Genomic DNA, 23,432 nt, shown 5'->3' on the forward strand with positions numbered 1-23,432 from the left:
AGCCAATTGTTGTAAGAAAGTTCTTTGGCGTAGGCCCCGTCCGTAGCTCAGATCCTAAAGGGTTGCGGACTCTGCATTTCCTGCCTGAAGATGAAGGCAGGGGCATAGCTGACCCCCCTGGGAGGTATGGACAGGGGCCATCCTGGTGGTGGTGGGGAGGATGGAGGTGAAGGTTGGGGACTCAAACATGTGTCAGCAATCTTATATACTCCAAATGCAAGATAATGATTGGTTAGCTCTAAACTAATTGGTGACGTAACATTGAGTCTTCCTGGCAGAACTTGCGCTAGAGCTTTCATTTTCAAATTTATCCATTTGGAAGAGCATCTTCAAAAAGCTCTGTTTCCACAGTTCAAACGTAGAGATAAAGATGCGTTCCAAATGTATCGCGATTAGTGTAGACCAAGGCTTTGCATCGGTCCTCGAAACCCATTTTCCTGCAGAGTTTAGCTCCAGCCCTGATCATACTCACCTGCATGTAGCTTTCTAGTAATCCTGGAGATCTTAGCTTGTTCAGGTTTGGAGCTATAAGAAAAAGAAAAAGAAAAAAAAAAGAATCTCGAGGGCCAGAGATGCCCACCCTTGGTTTAGAGGTAGCCTAATTGCCCTCAAGTCTCCCAGTCCCGGCACGTTAATGGTTATGCCACCTGCAGCCTCTGTAGTGACTCTGGCGAGTAGGGCTTCCCCCTGAGCCACAGACAATGGCATCTTTGAGTGCACACAATGAGCACTAGGACCCAGAGAGCGCTGCATTTTCTTCCAGGGGTTGCCTAAGCCTCAGCGCACACCCCTGCTTAGGAAAACTGAGATAGGAAAAGAGAGAGGGTGAGACTAGAGGAACGCAGCTCTGTTGTTGTGGTCACTCCAAGAACACTGCTCAGGCAGAAATGGAGGGGCTGAAGTGCAGGAACTGACCCGCTGCCGTCGGGAGCAGAGGAATACATGTGGAAGTGCTTATTCAGAGTGGATCGGGATTAAAAGGTGACTCAATTTGTTGATCTTTAGGGCACACATGCGAGTGTGTGAATGCAAGCATGCACGGTTTTATGAGTGTGTTTATGGTAGGGGCTTCAACAAAAGGAGGCTGGAGTGTGTTTGGGAGTGTAGGGATGGTCTTCACATGCGTCTTCAGAAGGATTGTGGAAATGAGTCATCGCTGTGCACGAGGGGAATACTTGTGTGTGTGTGTGTGTGTGTGCGTGTGTGTGTACGTGTTTGGGGTGCTTTTCCTGTCTGGGAGGAAAGACAGCACTGTTTTTAGGGAGAAAGAGCGCAAGGCTGATCGTTCCATGCAAAACCAGGAGAAAATGACGTGAGACAAAAGTTTGCTGTGGATTTGAAAGGAAACACCACAGCTTCGTCATTAACTTCTCATCTGTTTGGAACCTCAGGTTTGTATCTGGAGCGTTTCTGTGGGGAAGACAGGTTTACCACAGACTGCTTGTGATCTCTGTGATTGCCTGGACAGATGGTGGTAGGCGTGTGTGTGCATGCGTGTATGTGTGGTATGTTGTGTCTGTCAGGCGGAAAACTAGTTAAGAGAGGCAGATCTGATGAGGACCACAGCAACAGCAGAAAGACGCCTCGGTCTGACTGGCTCAACACAGCTGATTGTACACATGAACGCTGTTCGGTTTTAATCGCGCTGCCACGTGTGCGTGCAAAGCATTTGTGTTTGAGTGTATTAATCTGAGTGAGTGTGTGGAGTCTGTTTATATAGCGTGTGCACTTTAGGGATGCACATTGGGATTCTTGGGTGACTGAATCATTGTTATCAGATTTTTTTGCCATTTTTGGTATTTTGGCTATTTTGTGGTAATCAATTTGTAATTATATATATTAATTAAATATATGTGTATTTGCTTGTTTGGGTCAAATCTCCCCACAAGGACAGTAAATCTTGAAATCAGCTACAGAGTGAGGACTAGTCAGAATTCCCATGAGGAATATGGCTTAATAAACCGACTTAAAGGGATAGTTCGGTTCAAATGAAAATTCCATTGTCATTCCAAACCTGTATGACTGACTTTCTTCTGCAGAGCTCAAAGATATTTTGAAGAATGTTGGTAACCAAACCGTTTTTGGAAACCATTGACTTTCAGTGCACAGACCAAAAAAATAAAAAAAATTCAAAATCAATTCAAGATTCAAGAGATCACGTAAAGAAGAGAAACCCCACTCTGAACGATTCTACACTGTGAAAAATTATTTTTAGTAAACTAAACTTAATTTACTGTGTTTATCCAATTGATTTGCACAATGTATTTGAATTGACAAAAAAACAGTAGTATGTAAAACTCAAAAAAAGCCATGCGAAAAAGAAACAAAATATAATGAGTTTTTTACAGTGTAGAGTGAGAGACACGGTTTTTAAAAACCTCCTCGCTTCTGGCAAAATCTCTGCTTCCACTCTTTACCGCTCTCATACTCTGGTCTGGAACACCGCAAACACAGACAAGTGGAGTGATACAAACAGTTCAAAGTTCCAATTAACTGTTGTATGATACTTTTTATGACACTTTTATGCTAAATATATAATATACACACTAAAAACAATTTTCTTAATCTGTGTGTGTGTTTTTACTTACAGTATATTAAAATGTTTTACTTAAAAAAATAAACATTAACTGAAATATTACATAAAAAAAAAACTTAAACATATTTTGTCAACTAGTTGGCAACATTTCTCATTTTAGTTTTTAGTTTAATATGAAAAACTAAAATAACTAATACTAAATTACTAAAACTAAATTGAAGTGAAATCAGAAAATAAAAAGGAAACTGATTCAAAATAACCATAATGGTATATCGCTGATAATAAAATAACACACACAGTATGTTTTGTCTTGTTTTCCACATTACCCTCGATTTCTGGTTTTATTTTGTAGAAACCATGGAAACACCAAAGACGCCTTATATTATATGTTTTATTAGACAGGTGAGCAACTGTGTGGATGGATATATTCATCGACAGAAAACTAATCATGTCATATAGCTCAACACAGTAAGTCTTTTTGTTTAAATCTCGTTTTACCATGACTAATATTGATCTAGCTTACTGCAGTGTGCAACAAGTGTCTCATAGAGGCCGCCGAGCAAACATAGTAACAACTTTCAACACACAAACGTATCTGATAAAATAGCGCTGTGTTACCCCACATATGCATAACCAGAAGAAGCAGAAGCACTCGTTGTTGTGCTTGTCTCTCATTACCAATCGCTCCAACGGCCTCGTTCTGATCCAACAGCTTTCAGCCACACCCTGCATCATACTATAGTAGGTAATAAATCTTTAATATATTAGCTCATCCATGAATATGATATCTGCCCGACTCCCATCGGATTCTTTTCTACCACCTGTAGACGTGAAGACCTCCCATGATTCTGTGAAATCAAGGCATCATCAAGCAACGCCTTTGTTTTGAATAAGGAACTTCTAGTGGCAAAAAATTACATATTGTGCCTTTAAAGGGATAGTTCACCCAAAAATGAAAATGTGATGTTTATCTGCTTACCCCCAGGGCATCCAAGATATAGGTGACTTTGTTTCTTCTGTGGAACACAAATAATGATTTTTAACTCCAACCGTTGCGGTCTGTCAGTCGTATAATGCGTGTCAATGGTAACAAAATCTATGAGAGTAAAAAAACATGCACAGACAAATCCAAATTAAACCCTGCGGCTCATGACGACACATTGATGTCCTAAGACACGAATCGATCAGTTTGTGCGAGAAACCGAACAGTATTTATATCATTTCTTTTTACCTCTAATACACCACTATGTCCAACTGTCCTCTACTTCCAGTTGGTAAGGTCAGAAAACCCGTTCTGATGACAGAAGTGATGTCTCACGCTTTGCTTCAATGAGTGCAAGAGATCACTTCCGTTGTCAGAGCGCGTTCAGACCTCACTAACCGGATTTGCAGGGCAGTTGGACATAGGGTGTTTTAGAGGTAAAAAAATTATATAAATACTGTTCGGTTTCTCGCACAAACCGATTGTTTTGTGTCTTAGGACATCAATGTGTCGTCAAGAGCCACAGGGTTTAATTTGGATTTGTCTTTGCATGTTTTTTTTACTCTCATAGACGAAGTTCCCATTGACACGCATTATACGACTGACAGACTGCAACGGTTGGAGTTAAAAATCATCATTTGTGTTCTACTGAAGAAACAAAGTCACCTACATCTTGGATGCCCTGGGGGTAAGCAGATAAACATGTAAATTTTCATTTTTGGGTGAACTATCCCTTTAAGCACGATGCATTTACTTGACATAAAATATATCTTAAATTAATTTAAGCATTAATAGCTTTCAAATTTCAAATGTTATAATCATATAATCGGTTTATTGAGGTTCATATTCTCTGAAAACAAGCATAATGTGTCTCGCTACACTAATTTTTCATGATTTAAAGTTGTTGTTTACATTTATTTTTTACTGGAAATAAGACAAAATACTTGTTTGTATTAATACTTTTTGTCCTGTACACCATTTTTCAAAATATATACTCTATACAACAAAAATTCAATATAAAACAAGTGCGACACTGTGACTATTCGGCCACGATTTTGCTGATCATGATATAATACAAGATAATGAGTCTCAGGCCACAAAATCGGCCGTACTGATGTGAGAACAGCCAGAACACTGTGTTTCCTCTCTGTGTCCTTGAACTTGTTTCAGAGAAAAGAGCAAAGCGAGGAGTGAGAGGGGTGTTTAGTTTCAGGGGTTGATGTCATGACTCATGATGTCATGCTGTAGTCTGACTGATTGCTCTGCAGCTCTGCCTCTGATTGGTCCATGGCCACTTTGGCCGTGTGAGTCAGTGACTGATTTTATTTTTATTTTTCATAAATATTTACTGGCCGGTTGCCGGTGAAAGTGGTTGGCACTGTAATGCATGTGTTTGTCTTTGTGTAGTAAGGCAGCTGTATATGTAGAGCACTGTGTAAGTATGTCTTATTGTCCAAACTAACCCTCAGTCAGCAGGAGATTGTAATGTTTAGCTGTGGTTATCTTTACAACTGGAACATGCAGCAGTAAAAGCCCAGATTTCATGTGCCTATAGTGTCTCTGAGTAATGATGTCATGCCTTTGTGACTCATAAGAGATTGATCATCTTCACCAATGGGCCATTATGTCACTTTCTAAAATTGTATAAACAGGGTCTGTTTATTCTCAAAATCAAGTTTCTTGTAATGCTTTCTTAGGCCATCACTATTATTATTGCTTATTTGTTTAGTGTTATTTATATACTGTTATAGTATTTATTAATATTTTAATTAGCTTTTATTTCATTATTTTATTTCGGTATTTATATAGTTATTTTGTAATATTTATATATTTTTTTCTCAAATAATGAAAATGATTTTTAATAAAGTTTCGGTTCACAATAACAACATTGGCTTATACATGACCTTGAAACAGAACTAGCTATATCGCCACGATAATTGGCCTCATATTTTGGATTTATGTGCTTGTATTTTTGTCCTAGAAACCATATGAAAGCTGAAAAATTACTTCACCGCATTCTTTCTCCCTTCCTCCACTTTTTTTCTCCTCTTCCGTTTCTCTTGTGGACTGTAAAAGTGAAAGTGTCAGCTAACTTACAGAGTGGGTCTGAGTGCACCGTCTGGATGATCCCTCAGACTCGGCACTTCAGAAGAAACCTCATGGGTCAAAGAACATCCTGAGCTGAATATTTCAGTGTTAAGATGCTATATCATTTAAGCTGAAGTGTCATTTTTGATGTAAAATACTGTCTCCTATCCCACATCCCAATCTGCAAAGTCATCTACATGTAAGCTATTCATAGTTTGATTTTTTTTTTGAAAAGGAAAATGTTTACATTACCTTTTAGTACTGGTGTGAAAACAGTGTGAATTGCCATTCGAAAGTTATCTCTGTAATTTGACGTATTTCTAAATGAAACTTTGTGAACAAATATTATGGAATATAACAAGTTTGTGGAAGCTTAAACATGCTGTGTAACGCATGAGAATGAACCTCATTGGTTCTTGTGGAAGCTCAAACGTGCTGCGTAACACATGAACAAACCTCATTGGTTTTTGCGGAAGCTCAAATATTCTGCTTAACACATGAGAATAAACCTCAATGGTTTTTGGGGAAGCTCAAATATGCTGCGTAACACATGAGAATAAACCTCACTGGTTTTTGCGGAAGCTCAAATATTCTGCGTTACACGTGAGAATGAACCTCATTGGTTTTTGCGGAAGCTCAAATATGCTGCGTAACACGAAAATGAACCTCATTGGTTCTTGTGGAAGCTCAAATATGCTGCGTAACACATGAGAATGAACCTCATTGGTTTTTGCGGAAGCTCAAATATGCTGCGTAACACGAAAACGAACCTCATTGGTTCTTGTGGAAGGTCAAATATGCTGCGTAACACATGAGAATGAACCTCGTTGGTTCTTGCGGAAGCTCAAATGTGCGCAGCATGTTTGAGCTTCGGCAAGAGGTTTGATCTTGTGCATTATTCGTGTTCGGTTTCTGTTTATGTTCTGTTTAAGCTTCTGTTTATGTTCGCTGATCAAGGTTTATATGCTAGAAAAAGCCTAAATTAAATCTGTTCATCATATAAAGCGACCGAGTCTCTTCAGAAAATTTGGACTAAACCACTCAATTCATATGGATTAATTTTCTGATCTCTTTATAAACTTTTTGAAGCGTCAAATTTACATTGCATACACTGTCAGTGGAGGGACAGAAAGCTATCAGAATTCATCAACAAAAAAAAACTAAATTTGAAGATGAATGAAGGTCTGGGTGTGGAACGGTATTAGGGTGAGTAATTAATGATAGAATTTTCATTTTTGGGTGAACTAACCCTTTAATGTTAGATATTTTGCTCATCAGACAGTTAATCAGATAAGAGAAATAATAGACTTCCAGTAACACTCATTAAGTTTACAACAGTGCTAGTAATACACGCAGTGCAGTTCCAGTATCTTAAGTTATTATAGTAATGTATAGGTGGGGTAATGTGAAATAATCAGCAATCATATGATTCATTCGTGCTTTTTTTTTTTTTGCCAGGTTTGGGTTGTACACTAATTCTCTGCTATGGTCTATGGACCCCCTGAATTAGCCTTGGCCACCCCATGTATACAACTCTAGTTCTGCCACTGACTATCATTGATCATTTTGTTTTTACTTTAGTGTCACATTAGTCAGTGGTTAAGAAAAAGTATTTGTTTTGTGCACTCTGATCATTTCCAGCACAAAATTTGAAGAACAATTTCTGGGCAAAACAGTTTCCGCCACAAATAAAATCACACATATGGATTTTTCCCCAATTAATGAGTAGGTGCACAGCATATCCAGGTTCTCTATGATAATCTGTTTCCCAAATCTACATATCTTAAGCAAGAAAGGCTGTCTTTTAGATCTCTTATGTGGATGATCCACATCTATCCAGTCACATTTTCATGAGCTTGTCCTTCTGCTTTTGTGCATCTCCCTTTGCTCTGTCTGGACCATGCGTGGGCCTGTTCTTTGGCAATGCAAAGGGGAAAAATACCTTCCTGTATGATGTCAGGGCTTAAACACCAGAGCAAAGCATAACACAGTCTGAGAGAGGCCCTAAACTCACTCCCTACGAACAACAGCAGGAATGAGGATCATCTTTTTTCAATGTTGCCGCTTAAGAGCAGCACGGCATTCATACCTTAATAGTCCTTTCGGCCGAGGCAGTGGCTGCTCCATTCATAGTGCTGGTCATCTGAGAACTGCCTTCTGATCGGGCCTGAATGAACAGCTGTGATGGTCATGAGTGTGGGTCTAGTTTCTCCTTTCTTAAATGTTACGGAAAGGTCCACACGTAAACATAGCATGGCCTTAGCTGACTGTTTTTTGTATATAATGAATAATTAATATGTCTAAATTCATTATTATTACTTAGCTGGCTCAAACCGACTTATAAGAAAGTGCTTTTAGAGTGTTGTGACAAATTGTCAAGAGCTCGAAGAGAGGTGACTAATGACAATAAGAATGTAGTGCTGTTTGTAGACAAAGAAACTGCCAGTTTTAGCTTGTGGTGTGCTTGTGCATAGTTTTATTGGGAGTGGAGATTCTGTAAAATGAGAAACATTACTTCTATAGGCTCAATCAGAACAATAATCTGTTCATATTTATTTTGATGTGTAGTTATGAAAATAGTGAAGTAGTGAAAACCAAAACCAAAAATTACTGTTTTAATAGACTCTTTTTGGAATAACTAGTCAAATTCTTTATAACTTTTTACCGGACAATGAACAATGAACTGAGGGCTTAAAGGTGCTAAAGAGGATGTTTTGTTTTATAAATTTTTGCAATATTACTTGAAACTGTCTTTACTAACTGATAAAAGACTATTTATTAGGTGCACTGAAAGGAATAATATTAATATACATCATCTGTGCACGAGGTTGGGCCTTAAAAACATCAGCCAATCGTTTACGCGATCATTTAAAATTGTATAACTCTGTAGATTTTATATCTATAGACTTGACTAATATACGCGTATTTTACTTTAAAGGGGACCTATTATACCCCTTTTAACAAGATGTAAAATAAGTTGATGTCCACAGAGTGTGTATGTGAAGTTTTAGCTCAAAATACCCCATATGTCATTTTTTATAGCATGTTAAAACTTTTTGGGGGTCAGCAAAAACACGCCATTTTTTGTGTGTGTACCTTTAAATGCAAATGAGCTGCTGCTCCGGCCCCCTTTCAAGAAGTGGGCAGAGCTTCAAGATCTCGTGCTCAACCCGCAACAACAAAACAGGACAATCTCACGCTTTGAAAATGTCAGAAACTGGCGTTGTTCAGTTCGAACCGGAGTCAGACAATGATGCCTACAGAGCCAGACAATATATCCTGCATGGAGATAGAACAGGTGTAGTTTAGTTTTATTATGATTATATCTTATGTTGTTATCTGCTTTTATCCACTATTAGTACACGCCTATTGTAGCGGACCCTGTACCAAATGATGGCCAAAATTTGTATGCAGTTTATTGTACATCATACAAAAGATGAAGCATCTGTTTTCACTCCAGAAAATCACTATAAGAGCTGAATATCTGCCTTTTTCAGACAAAAAAAAAAAAAAAAAAGAAAAGGGAAAAAAAAGTTTTTCTTCTTTTTTTTTTTCTTTTTTTACTGGGGACTGAAATTTTTCAGAATCCCTAAAGTAGTCATTTTGCAGATGCTTTTAGCTAAAGTGACTTAGAATGCACTTAATACAATCCTCTTGACATAATACAATTCCCCTGGACAATGGTGATGGGTCAGGGGTCACACTCAAGGGTTCAAAGTTCGCTTACTTAGCACTTGCAGTAACCTTAAGATGGTTGATGCTGTAACGATTCCATTATGGAGAGAGGAAGCATCCTTTTCTATTGATGACCATTGAAAGGTATATGGCAGATTTTAAATCACATATTGCATCGGTTGAGCAACTGCAACTGAGGTAGATGGGAATGCTAATGCATAGCTTTCTGCAGGCATTAAAGACCTCCTTGGTCTTGATTCCATCACTGAACTTTCATTCTTGGGCACAATAAAGGGTCAATTATTCCAGAGAAGCTGTTATTGTGGAAAGCTCCTCTTTTGTCCCCTTATCGTGATGATTAAGTGCCCAAGACTATTATGTGAGGGACACTTATGAAGAGCAGACGCGAAACAGGAAGTGCCGAGCTAAGATTGTGTGCTGCGGTCGGACGCAGACATGCTGACTCCTCTGATTCATGCTCTGAATACGCTCCAGAGGAATCAGGTATTCACAAAAGTGTGCAGCTCACACTCTGAACATCTGAGTCGATTTATCACCATGTCCATTACCAAACGCTTTACGGTTTTAATGAATTTGGGGAATTCTGAAATAATCATGGAAGTATATCCTTGTTATACTCCAAAATTCATCCTGTTAAACTGAGAACATATGGCTGCATACTGGTCATGGTCTATAGTTCTCTGTGATGTAAATCAGTATATTGCAAATGATAATTCAGGCACAACATGCTATTCCTAGAAAAGGTATATTCAAGTCAGCGTATGTACAACTGGTATTATCAACAACATCTCTATAACACACCATGCTTCTGATAACATTTGTTTTGTTTATTGTCCATCTTCTTGTAGAGTTTAAATCCAGTCCCTGGGTAGTGCACTTACTGTACTATACTACACTACTGAACAGTTGAAGTGGACTGAAACGCACCCATTGCCGACTTTGCACTGCTGGGGGATGCGAACAGGATTGTTTGAACAAACTGACACGACAAGGACACCAGGGACTGCGGTCCTCTTGCAGAAGCAGGCAAGTTTGATGAACCGCAGAAGTGTATGGTGTCTCGAGTTCGGCAGATCACAAAGGGCACGTTTGATGAATATGTATCTGGCGCTAGACTGTCAGCTCTCACAGTCCCCGTCTCATCTTCCTCTTCCACTCCTCCTCCTGTCCTTTAAGCTCAGATCTGTGGATGCATGGCCTCTCCCTAGAGCTTCTGTCTAATCATGGTACCATCATCCCTCAGTCACGTTACCCTGGCAGGGCCTGTCAAATAGCATACGCTGGAGGACGCATTGACTTTGAAATGCCGCTAATGACTAGAGGATGTTCTTTTTTTCTCTGTCCTGATGGTCAAGGGCCAGGAAAGCGTTGGGTAACAATGCTGGGTTGCTAGTCCTCGGTGGTACCTGCAGGGACAAACTTCAGGCTGATGGCGAGCAGCCCGTCCTCCTGTTTGCTGGAGATAAGTGGTGATGCCACAAGGCTGAAGTCTTTGTGGGTAGTGTCTTTAAACACTGGCTGCTTTGGTTTTTAAGCTAGCCCAAATATTGGACTTGGAGTGGAACTCTTAGTGGTTCTGTAAACACTTTTAAAGTGCCCCCATTATGCTATTTTAAAGGTTCCTAGTTTTATTTTTTAACATGCATGCAAGGTCAAAAACACTTTAACTTTCTCATAGTATACATTGCAGCATCACCTCTTTTCTTACAATATGTAAGATCAGCTTGATCAAGGATTCAGTCTCTCTAAATTCCTCCTTTCTGAGAGCCTGCTCTACTCTGATTGGTCAGATGGCCCAATCTGTTTTGTTTGGTCTACTGCTTACAGCGTGTGTCAGAAACGAAATGTCCATTATCATATCTGAAATTCAGCTCTGGAGGTTTCTTCAGCACTTGATACACTTTGATATGAACAGTAACAATGGCGTTGGTTTACCATATCAATTCAAGCCCAAGTTCGATAATGAAACATTGGAATAAGTGGCTCATCAAGATGAACCACCATCACAAGCACAACTTGAGCAGTGCAGGAAGCAGCATCTTATCAACATGTCGACAACACAAACCAAACTCTTCCAGCTACAACTATAGTGTTTGAAGGCAGGAACACACCAAGTCGACGCCGATAAACTAGTGGCGATGAAAGCAGACTGCGGGGTTGGCTCATGTCGGCAGAGACTGGGTCCAAAGTTGCCCTGACACACCAAACCAACGCTCGACAGCCGGCGGCCAAGTAGCACGTCCGTTCCGCGCCTGTGTAAGATGAAATGTCTTTCCGTACAAGCAGGTGGCAATAGCTCAACAGCCAATCAGAATGGTCAGATGGCCTGATGGACAGACGAGCTTCGACGGCGATTCAACAAACCGACGAGGACAAATTTCAGCCGATGGTGCGGAACACACTGAGAAAACTTAATCGACCGACGAACAAAAACTGCCCGACGGCCGACCATCGGCTTGGTCTGTCCCTGCCTTGAGAGTGTAAGTAGACGTTGTTCGCTGGCAGACTATTGGCTTGCATTATGCAAATTTGTTACATTGTTACTTAGATTTGTAACAGGAAGTGAGGCTGGAATTACTGACCCCTCTTTTTGGCAACTCAGAATCGATTCTTCCTTTTAGGAGACAATAACTTTATTTGACTTTGGTCTTTGAAACTTTGCAGACCTTTTACATTCACAGTCAGCTACTGTATATTACACTATACATGAAAGGTAATATGTAAATAAATAGGTAAATGGTGAATCTTTAATTGAATATTTGAGGTTTAATAACAACACTATCGACAGCATCTGTGGCCTTCTGATGTTTACCACAGAAAATCATTTCCACATGACCCTCAGTTTCTAAAAATAAACAGTAATGAATTCACGATTGAAGTATTTGGCATTCGTACAGCACTGGAAATAAACGTTAAAGATATACAGTTTCCAAAGTGTACACTTATCATTTGTTAGCATGAGACTAGTGTAATAGAATCGCTTACCAACCTTCAGTTCTTGTCTTAATCATGAATATCCAGTAAATTCTATACGTTTCGTGTGGCACATGCAAAGGAATGTGACCTAACTATCTGTAAAACACAGCTTCAACACAATCAGAAGTTTAGCCAAAAAGTGCCCACATGAAAATGACAATTTAGACCACTTTAAAGACTGTTTTGGGCTGAATAGTTAATTTAAAGACAATTAATGTAAAACATTATTTTATTTGCTAAAATATATATGTATATATATTTAATTTTCTACTTTTATTCATCAAGCATCATGCATTAAATTGATCAAAAGTGACAGTAAAAACATTTATAATGTTACAAAGTATTCAACTTTATATTCATCATTTTTACTGTATTTTTGATCAAATAGCCTTGGGGAGCATAAGAGACTTATTTCAAAGACCCCAAACTTTTGAACAGTAGTAAACTAAGAAAAAGGTATATAATGAACTACTCTATATTATTCTATTCAAACCAAATAATATACCTCACATATTTATTTTGTTAACCAACTACCAAGAAAAACTCACTCCTTTGCACTACAGTATGGAAATTCTCTACACATGTTTTAATGTAATGATATAAATTATGCGGTGTGCATTTATTATTTCACTCTGAATATAAAAGCTGAGAGGGAAGTCTTTTTGGCTTCCCTGCTCTTTGCCGAATACTCCTCTCCCATCAGTTGTTGTTCAGGTCAATAGCAAAGACTGTGTAATCGAGAGAAAAACAGAGTGCAAGAGAGAGAGAGAAAGAGAGGGGTCCCTCTGCAAAAGCGTCTCTTAGCATGCTGCCAGTGTATGCTGTGAATGCAGGGGCCCGGGGCCAGCGCTGTTTTAAGCCTGACTTCTGAGAGTAGAGGTCTCCTCTCTGCTCCGAACTTCACTCGAAGACCCTCGGGCTGAGTGCGGTCAGGTCACCTTCACTAAGCTCAGATCAGACAAGGGAGCGAGGGAACAGGGGAGCAGGGGAATAAAGCAAATGAGCGCTGTAACTCTTCCAATGGTAAGTGCCTGTGGGGTAGAGCGGTTCATTTGGAATGGAGAAAGTTCTTGCCCGGAGTCTATTGTGTTGCGTCCCCCGCAGGGAGAACTGTGGCTCCGGCCCCTTCGGACAATGAACCTTCAGCTTTTTGCCATTGCTTATGGAGTTTTCTGATATTTCTGGTGGAAACGATGGACCGTATTCTTTGATCTGCGGACGGCCTGACTGATTGGTTGGCTGTATGTACATGCCCTGGTGTGCCCTAACACTGTTGTCATGGGAACTGAAGAAATGGAAACTAAACAAGTCTTTTTTTCAGTGCTGGAAAGGAGGGGGAAACTCCGATGTCTTTCAATGCTGGTGTTGACATCGAGACAAAGGTCTATTATTTGTACTCTACATACCAGAACTGAAATCTCATAAGCGAGATTGGTTAGGTGAATCCGGTTTATTGTTTGCTTTTGTGAAGGATTTGTTTAGCAGGTTTTGTGGAATTAAAATATTTAGAATGAACTCAAGTCTATTGAGACTTTTTCTTTGCTTGCTTTAAATTAACTCAAGCCTTGCGCTACCTGTCATAATTGATTGCCTGTTATTTATGGTTATCATTTGTGACTCATACTGCGGTAATTAATAGGAATATTCCCTTGTCCCCTTATCTCGTATATCATTTTTTTTGACATTTTGTTTATTATTTTGCTTTGCATTTTAAGTTTTGGTTTTTGGTTTGTTTGGTTCCTTTTTTACTTCTTTTTTTGTGTGTGTTTGTTGTTGTTTTGGTTTGTTTTGTTCTTTTTTTTTGTCTTTTATGTTTTTTGTTGTTTATTTTGGTTTGGTTTGTTTGGCTCTTGTTTTTTCCTTTGCTTTTTATGATTTTTTTTGTTCTTATTTTTTGTTTGTTTGTTGTTTTTTTCCCTTTTATGTTTTTTTGTTTTTGTTGTTGGTGGTTTTTGGTTTGGTTTGTTTGGTTCTTGTTTTTTTCTTTGCCTTTTATGTTTTTTTTTGGTTTTGTTTTTTTATTGTTGTTGTTGTTGTTTTCCCTTTTATGTTTGTTTTTTGTTGTTTGGTTTGGTTTGTTTGGTTCTTGTTTTTTTTTCCCATGTTAAGCATTAGTGCAAGGTATAACAGGTGTGCAAAAAGTCATAAAATATATGGTGTGTTATTTTGGTTTTAGTCTGATGAGTGATGTTTTTTGCTAGGTACGCTATCTTAGAAAACTCTTCTGACTGGTGTTTCAGCCCTTCTTCCATTTGTGAAGTAATACAACTAAACAACAAATGAAATAAAGAACAAAAGTCAAATTGCCCTATATGTTTTCTAATAATGTCAATATATTTTATAATAACCATGAACTTTAACAGGAGAAAGCTTAATTGAATGATGTTCATTTGAGTTTAATTGAATCCATGGTTTTAATAAGGGGCAAGATTTTTGTGCCCCCTATCCGATTCAAGTCACTGAATATTGAGTATCTACCAAGTCCCAATCCAGTACTTGTATTTTCCTAGTGGTTGGTTCACACTTCAAGTACATTAAAGTTATTAAAGTCAATCCAATGTAGGCTATACAAGGCTGTGCAGAGAGGCTCAAATGTAAAAAGGGGGCATCTATCACTACAGAGTAATTCATATGTAACTATATACTATATAGTATAACTAGTAATTATATTTCTAGGCCTTTATATTAGCTATACACACACACACACACACACACACACACACACACACACACACACACACACACAGACATTATATATATATATATATATATATATATATAAAATATATATATATATATATATATATAATATATAATATATATATATATATATGCACTGCATAAAGACATTGGTATATGTAAACATCTGTTATAATGGTAGACTTTGTAACACTGTATGGTCACTGTATTTTATATGTACAATAAGCAGAGTAATTGCAACAAAAACTGAAGGTTAGAAAGCATAAAGTTTGCGGTGTCAGAATGCCAGTCTGTCAGTCAAGCTCCGAAGCAGGGCTGCGTCTGAAATCGCATACTCTCTTGAGTAGGTACTTATTTTGAATAAGTAATTTCTTCATGACTTCCAAAAAAGTATGTTCTATATAGTATGAGTGTGTGTAGTATGAATGTAATCTGGATGTACCACATTCGCCATGGTGTCACTATCACATGACCTACCAGCATCAATAGCGTCGCTTCACTGCCATTCGCACATTCTCTCCCGTGGTCTCATGGGATGGTAAATGGTCCATTGTATGCACACTTCATAATCTCACCGGAAGTAGTAGGTCATCTGGGTACTTTTAGCCTACACTTTTTATGAATATTGTGAATTCAGACATACTACTTTTGTTACATACATAGTAGGGAAGTATGCGATTTTGGATGTAGCCCAAGAAGCAACCCACATTGAGCTTCTTCTTTTCCTTTTAATGCAGTTGGCAAACCCACTTAATGCTGCATACCGCCACCTATTGCACAACACCTGCGTTACAGCTGATGTAAAATAAAGGATAGGGCGCTTAGGATAGCCGATACCGATCAGTTAAAAAATGCTAAATTTACCCCAATACCGATCCTTGAGAACGGCTCAGAACATCCCTAGTTATAATATTCACATACCATTGTATATGTTTAATTGGTATCCAAGGTACGTCAAAGAATGCCATACTGATACTGTTTGTACATTTGTTGTAATTGTAGAAAGTAACCAAGCTTGCAGTATCTATTAAAGCAGATGCTGAGTTTTGAAGTTTCTTTCATTCACACTGAGCCAAAAAATCTGTAATGTTTACATTAGTTTTGAGGCACTAATGGGCATTTGGGTGAGCTGTTGTTTGCCTTTTCCAGTTTTTAGATCTCTTTGGTCATTTTTCACAACTGCTGAATTTCCCTTATTTCAGAGGAGTTCTCAAGGGCTTAAACCAGAACCGGCTTCAAACTTACTTTCTGTTTGTGAACGGTAAGATGTAATTGATTCTTGAGCGTAAGGGAAGTTCACTGGCAGCCCCAATGGTACCCTGTTCGAGTAGTTTGTTGTCATAGCAACAGTAAAATTAGCTGGCCCTTTTCTGTCAGATGTAACGTTTTGTGGCAGTGCCACCATGGATACACAGAAAGCAGAACTGCGTATCGTGTGTATATGTGCATTTATATGTTCCAAGAGAACACCTTCATGCGGTTACCCTTCATAAAACACCTCGACTGGTAACTGACCCACCAGTCCACTGCTTTTTTACAGATTTATTTATAGGCTTTTATATGTTGAGCCCAATTTGATACAGAGTTGATGTTTTGTCCTATATACTACATATTTTGGAGACCATTAGAATAACTTGTAAATGCTGTTTTATTAAAGGGGACCTATTATATAAAACTCATTCATTAATTGGAACATTAATTTTGTGTCAACAGTGTGTGTACACCACCACCTCATTATGATAAAAATCAACCCACTTCTCTTTTTTAATCCCCATAAATCATAAGCAGAGTCTCAGAACAAGCTGTTTGTAGATTGTAGCTTTTGTGATGTCACAAATGCCTAGGCTATGCCTATGACTGCTGACAGATTCTGCCCTATTAGCATAGAACCCGCCCTGAGTGAACTGTACACAATCTGCCATGTTTATCTCCTCACCAGAGCATTTAACAGCAGCATTTTATGTAAGAAATGTAGTCTTAATAAAGGTACTAAGTTATTTCATCAAGAGCAGTCAGTGATTTTCTGTTTTTCTTTTGTTGTTTGATTCATATTAACTGCAAAAATAGCAGTAGGTACTGTATATTACACTACTGTCACTTTAAAGGTGCCGTAGAACGTGTTTTCAAAAGATGTAATATAAGTCTAAAGTGTCCCCTGAATGTGTCTGTGAAGTTTCAGCTCAAAATACCCCATAGATTTTTTTAAATTAATTTTTTTAACTGCCTATTTTGGGGCATCATTAACTATGCACCGATTCAGGCTGCGCTGCCCCTTTAAATCTCTCGCTCCCTGCCCTCCCAAGCTCTCGATTATAAGTGCAGATATACAGTGCATAAACAAAGTTCACACAGCTAATATAACCCTCAAATGGATCTTTACAAGATGTTCGACATTCATGCATGCATCAATTCCTGTGAGTATAGTATTTATTTGGATGTTTGCATGTGATTCTGAATGAGTTTGATGGTGCTCCGTGGCTAAAGCTAACATTACACACTGTTGGAGAGATTTATAAAGAATGAAGTTGCGTTTATGAATTATACAGACTGCAAGTGTTTAAAAATGAAAATGGCGACGGCTCTCTTGTCTCCGTGAATACAGTAAGAAACGATGGTAACTTTAACCACATTTAACAGTACATTAGCAACATGCTAACGAAACATTTAGAAAGACAATTTACAAATATCACTAAAAATATCATGATATCATGGATCATGTCAGTTATTATTGCTCCATCTGCCATTTTTCGCTATTGTTCTTGCTTGCTTACCTAGTCTGATGATCCAGCTGTGCACAGATCCAGACGTTAATACTGGTTGCCCTTGTGTAATGCCTTGAACATGGGCTGGCATATGTAAATATTGGGGTCATACATATTAATGAATCCGACAGTTACATAACAGTCGGTGTTATGTTGAGATTCGCCTGTTTTCCGGAGGTCTTTAAAACAAATGAGATTTATATAAGAAGGAGGAAACAATGGAGTTTGAAACTCAACGTATGTCTTTTCCATGTACTGAACTCTTGTTATTCAACTATGCCAAGGTAAATTAAATTTTTGCTTCTAGGGCACCTTTAATATACAGATCTAATAACCGATTTCTTTACTTGCTGTTTAGTCATAGACATAACCAACTATGATTATGTGAACTTTGTGTGTTTTTGGCATAACATTGTGTTAACAGTTGAAAGAGAACTTAGTTGTAACTGATTTAATATGCATGCAGATAATAAATTTTCATGATGATGAAGAATTGCAATATCATGTGAGCGCGACCGCGATAGAGATGATAATCAAAACCAAACAGATGTTTTGTTAGTTTTTGGCAGAGTATTTGAAGCTTGAGTTGTACAGGCTCCACCTTCTTCTGGAAAGCGGGGTGGGGAGCAGCAGCTCATTTGCATTTAAAGATACATGCACAAAAACAGCATGTTTTTCCTTTCACTCAAAAATGGGCATTTACAACATGGTATACATGATCTGTGGAGTATTTTGAGTGGAAACTTCACAGACATATTCTAGGGACACCTGAGACTTATATTATCTTGTAAAAAGGGGCATAGTAGGTCCCCTTTAACATTGACAAAGTACACTGAAAAAAATCTGGTGTAGAAACCATTGTCACTCAGAAATTGCTATTCACAAACAATGACAAAGAAACAGCAAGTAACACATTGAATTAAACATGACATTTTTAAGTAGAAAATAACTGAAAAAGCAGTGTTACTGCCAGTGTATTACCATCAGATACCATCACTGTACCTCCAAAATACTTTGTGTTATTTCTCTTTAATTATTTGACATTTAAAGGTCAGGATTAAATAGTTGACTACAACAGTTTTCTCTTGTATTTTAGTAAAACAAAACACAGTTTTTGTTAATATGCAGTTGATTCTAGCTGAGACCTCTGTTGTGATGTGGCTGTGATGTCGTCCACATTTGTATAATCTGCCTTATAAACACAGCCATGCCTTGACTGACCCCAGGGAATCTCTGCTCCAGATTGTGAGGCTGGATAATATTCTTGCTCCGTTGCCGTGGATACAGATGCTTTATTAGCAATGCAGTGCTAGCTGTCAGCTGTCAATCAATGCAAGGGAAGAGAGTTGCTGCTTTGACATGTAAGTGCGAGTGTCAAAAGCAGCCCTGAGGCGTGACTGTGCATTTTCCAAGGAGTGCTCAGCTGCATATGCTGTTATTGACTGATTGAATGGCCTTATTGGGGTGTTGCCGCCCCTGGCACATCTGTTGACATGTACCTACGGTATAAGTATAATTGTGTATGGGTACGTGTTGGCATGGGTGTCAGTTAGAGGGAGTTAAAAGTGACGGGTAATGCTGGAAGGAGAGATTAACTGGATTACCTACTGTGACTTGGGCAGTATTTGATAAGTTCCTATTTAGATTTTATGCATCTGAAGATAGCGCCAGGCTTACTTCCTCTAAAATATAACCTCCCGCTAATCTTACCTCCCAGAAACCTCAAACACACACACACACACACACACACACACACAAACAGGCTGCTGCCAATAGAATGCTTGATCAGATTTTCCATTGTAAAAAAGCTTGCATCATTGTTGTTGTTGTTTTTTTTTAAGTTAAAGTGCCCCTATTATGAATTTTTGAAAATTACCTTTCATGTAGTGTGTAACATAGCTCTAAGTGAATGAAAACATCATGCGAAGTTTTAAATCTGAAAGTGTACCGTACATAAAGTTATTGTCTCTAAAAGTAAGAGTCAACTCTGAGTCAATTAAAGGAGTCATTTTTTAAACGAATCCCAAGCCGTTTCATTGTAATTTCACAACGAAACATCAGCATATTCTCAGTTATCATTGAGAACTGAGGTGAAAATAAATGTATATTATGAGAAAACAGAAGTGTTTTTTGAACTTGCATGCATGTAAACTTGTTGTAGGAGACTCCCAAAACAATTTTAGGAACCTTAAAAAAGGCATAATAGGGGCACTTTAATTGTAGCTTTACATCTAACAATGGCAACTTCTCATAATTATGGGAAAAAAATGTTTCATTATGACTTTATAACTCACAATGCAACTTTAAAGGTGCCATCGAACGTTTTTTTACAAGATGTAATATAAGTCTATATTCCCCTGAATGTGTCTGTGAAGTTTCAGCTTAAAATACCCCATTGATTTTTTTTAATAAATTTTTTTTAACTGCCTATTTTGAGGCATAATTAGAAATACGCCGATTCAGGCTGCGGCCCCTTTAATTGCTTGCGCTCTCCGCCCCCTCCCGAGCTCTCGACTCTATCACTGCATGAACAAAGTTCACACAGCTAATATAACCCTCAAAATGGATCTTTACAAAGTGTCCGTCATGCAACGTCTAATCGCGTAAGTATGGTATTCATTTGGATGTTTACATTTAATTCTGAATGAGTTTGATAGTGGTCCGTCGCTAACGGCTAATGCTACACTGTTGGAGAGATTTATAAAGAATGAAGTTGTGTTTATGAATTATACAGACTGAAAGTGTTTAATAATGAAAATAGCAACGGCTCTTGTCTCCGTGAATACAGTAAGAAACGATGGTAACTTTAACCACACTTAACAGTACATTAGCAACATGCTAACGAAACATTTAGAAAGACAGTTTACAAATATCACTAAAAATATCATGTTATCATGGATCATGTCAGTTATTATTGCTCCATCTGCCATTTTTCGCTATTGTTCTTGCTTGCTTACCTAGTCTGATGATTCAGCTGTGCACAGATCCAGATGTTAATACTGGCTGCCCTTGTGTAATGCCTCGATCATGGGCTGGCATATTCAAATATTGGGGCATACACCCCGACTGTTACGTAACAGTCGGTGTTATGTTGAGATTTGTTGAGATGTAAACTTGCAATTGAATATACATTTATAATGCTATTCTTTGTGTCAAATAACCTTGGCAGTAAATTACAAAAAAACTGCGATGGTGTTTCTAATACAACGGCCGAGGGAGTGATGGCAAATTTTACATCATTCTTTCTTCTGACTGCTATAATTATCACAAGATGAAGAAGAAGACTGAAGAAGGCAGATTCAAAACAAATACTAGGTTTAATGCAAAAGCAGGCGCAAAGATGTAACTGTGTGTCCAACAGAAACACACAACAACTGACCACCAAAGACTGAAAACAGAGGAACTTGTCTGCTCTGCTCTGTTCCTCAGTTTATTTGAATTTGACTATTTATCATAAACTGCATTTGTGTGTGTCAACTCTGTCTTTTTCCTGTTTGCTGGCCTTACCTCTGAAATATGGAAGTGGTTTCCAGTTCTCATGCTGATTTTTAGTCTCATTTCTCTCTGGAGTTTGTTTCGAGGGAAGATCTACAAATATAAGAGATTAAACTTCACATTCATTGATGTGTTGAGGCTCATGTATTTGTTGACCCTAAAAACTAGATTTTACTTACCATATGTTTGATTAATACTGAAAGCTATAAAACTCAATTGTCAAATCATGCAGTGAGCAAATAATAGAGAACAGAAGTTTAACTTTTAATGGCACTAAACTCGCGATAATCTCTAGATGCAATACTGAGCCAGTCGTTCCTCCTAGACAGCACACAAATGTGCTTGCCTGAAATTATGACTTTTTAGGTGTATCTTTGCAGATTTTGTATTGTTACAGTGTCAGTGTATTTCTATATGAACAGTGTTTATCCATTCTGTGTTACCTGGGCTGAGAACTTAATGTTTTTTTGGCAGCAAAAGTCTGCCGGATGACTCGTTTTAACAGCTCCAGGGCTTTCATGAAAACTACATTTTATACTTTCACACTTTTGTATCCACGCCCAGACAGTCTGATCAGCAGAGGGTTATTAACAGAACAATTATTGTAAAGGTGGTTTAAATTTAAAATTTAATTTTACTTTGTCTATTATTTAAACAGCATTATGGTAAAAATGGAGCAACAGCTTTCTTACCTGTACGTGACAACGTTTTGCTTCGGGAGTTTGGGGGGAGCTGACAGAACGGCAGGTTTTTTTTTCCTTTTTTTTTTTTCTCCTCCTTTTGGCCTAAACCACTGTGTTCTGTGTTTATGTTGACTACAAAAACTATTTTTCGATTTTCCATCGCTGTGTTTACTCCATATTTATGAGTCTTTGCAGGCTTAATCTGCTGCCTACAATGCTCTGGATAACTGAAAGTAACTCACTTCCGCTAAACATTTACTCTTTGAATTCTTGCACTCGCAAACAATACAAGTCAACGCCATTGACTAAAAGTTTGCTAAGAAGTATTTCCTACTAAATCAAGACGGTATTTGACTCTGCTAAGCGTATCCATAGCAGACTGGTGGGAGTGGCCTTGTATGGCAACATGCCCAGTGCATTATGGGTGTTGAAGTTTTCCTACCTATTTGGCAAAAGGAAAGACAACAGCCTTTTTTCTGTTTTCTCTAGTCAGGTAGCACCGATTTCACTTTTTTCCCCCACACTTATACTGTATAGACAGCCAAGTTTTATTGAAAGCCCATGTTGCCAGTGGTTAAGTAACCCTTTAAAAAGTCAGAATTATGGCATGTGTCATAAATGTCAAAAAAAGTCATAATTTTTTCTTTTTATCTCACAATTATGACTCAGTATGTCATAATTTCGACTTATGTCATGATTTTAATTTGTCATAATTTGACAAAGTCATAATTCCGACTTTTTATGTCATGATTTCAATCTTATGTCGTAATTATGACCTTTTTTTTTTTTACTGTCATTTACCATGCATGTTTTTTTATTTTTTTTCTCATGTAGTGGAAAATTCATCTTATATAAGAGTTCCAATTAAGCCTTTTCATTAAAATTTGATAAAAAAAGATTTTCTGAAAAACCAGCAGTGACTTTAAAGTGTGCTTCTCATGTGTCTGCAGGAGCTGAGGGCTGCATGGGTCCAGTGGTCATGCCCCCAGGGAAGAAGGCCGAGGGCCCCAGCAGTGGGAGCGTGGCGCGGGGTCTGAGTCAGCTCTACCAGGACACCGAAGCAGCTGACCTCTCTCTGGCCCTGTCTGCCTCTCTCAGTCGGGCCGAGGATGAGGAGCTGACCAGCCTTAGCTGGTTGCACGAGAGCACAGATCTTCTGACCAGTCTGGGCCACTCTGGCCTGCGTAGCGTTAGCCCCCTGCAGGATGCTAACGGTGGCCGCGAGCCCTCGTCCTCGCCGTCGTCCTCCCCTGAGCCCAGCGAGCCGCCCTACCACCTGTCCACGGGTCCCAGCCGTAAACCTCCGTACTCTTTCAGCTGCCTCATCTTCATGGCAATAGAGGACGCTCCCTCTAAACGACTTCCTGTCAAAGACATCTACGGATGGATACTGGAGCACTTCCCTTACTTCGCTAGCGCCCCCACTGGTTGGAAAAATTCAGTGCGTCATAATCTGTCACTAAACAAATGCTTCAAGAAGGTGGATAAGGATCGCAGTCAGGTGAGGGCTTGTG

The 23,432-nt window shown here is 38.5% G+C and overlaps 1 protein-coding gene across 5 annotated transcripts in view; it reads left to right on the plus strand.

Annotated features, from left to right (window-relative positions):
- The first annotated feature begins 821 nt into the window (after nt 1–821).
- Nucleotides 822–23,432, plus strand: part of ches1 (checkpoint suppressor 1) — a 50,098-nt gene continuing 27,487 nt past the window's right edge. For 3 of the 5 annotated variants that reach the window (XR_010895002.1, XM_067384754.1, XM_067384758.1), the window contains exons 1-2: nt 822–981; nt 22,869–23,419. Coding sequence is in view for 4 of the 5 variants with exons in the window: in XM_067384754.1 (XP_067240855.1) it covers nt 22,883–23,419 (537 nt within the window). In the remaining variant the exon portion in view is untranslated. Of the gene's footprint in view, nt 982–1,282; nt 1,392–1,572; nt 1,588–22,868; nt 23,420–23,432 lie in introns of those variants that run through there. The other 2 variants (XM_067384756.1, XM_067384757.1) reach the window with 2 other exon arrangements.

Source organism: Chanodichthys erythropterus, chromosome 4 (genome assembly GCF_024489055.1).
Source record: "Chanodichthys erythropterus isolate Z2021 chromosome 4, ASM2448905v1, whole genome shotgun sequence".
Classification (NCBI taxonomy): domain Eukaryota; kingdom Metazoa; phylum Chordata; class Actinopteri; order Cypriniformes; family Xenocyprididae; genus Chanodichthys; species Chanodichthys erythropterus.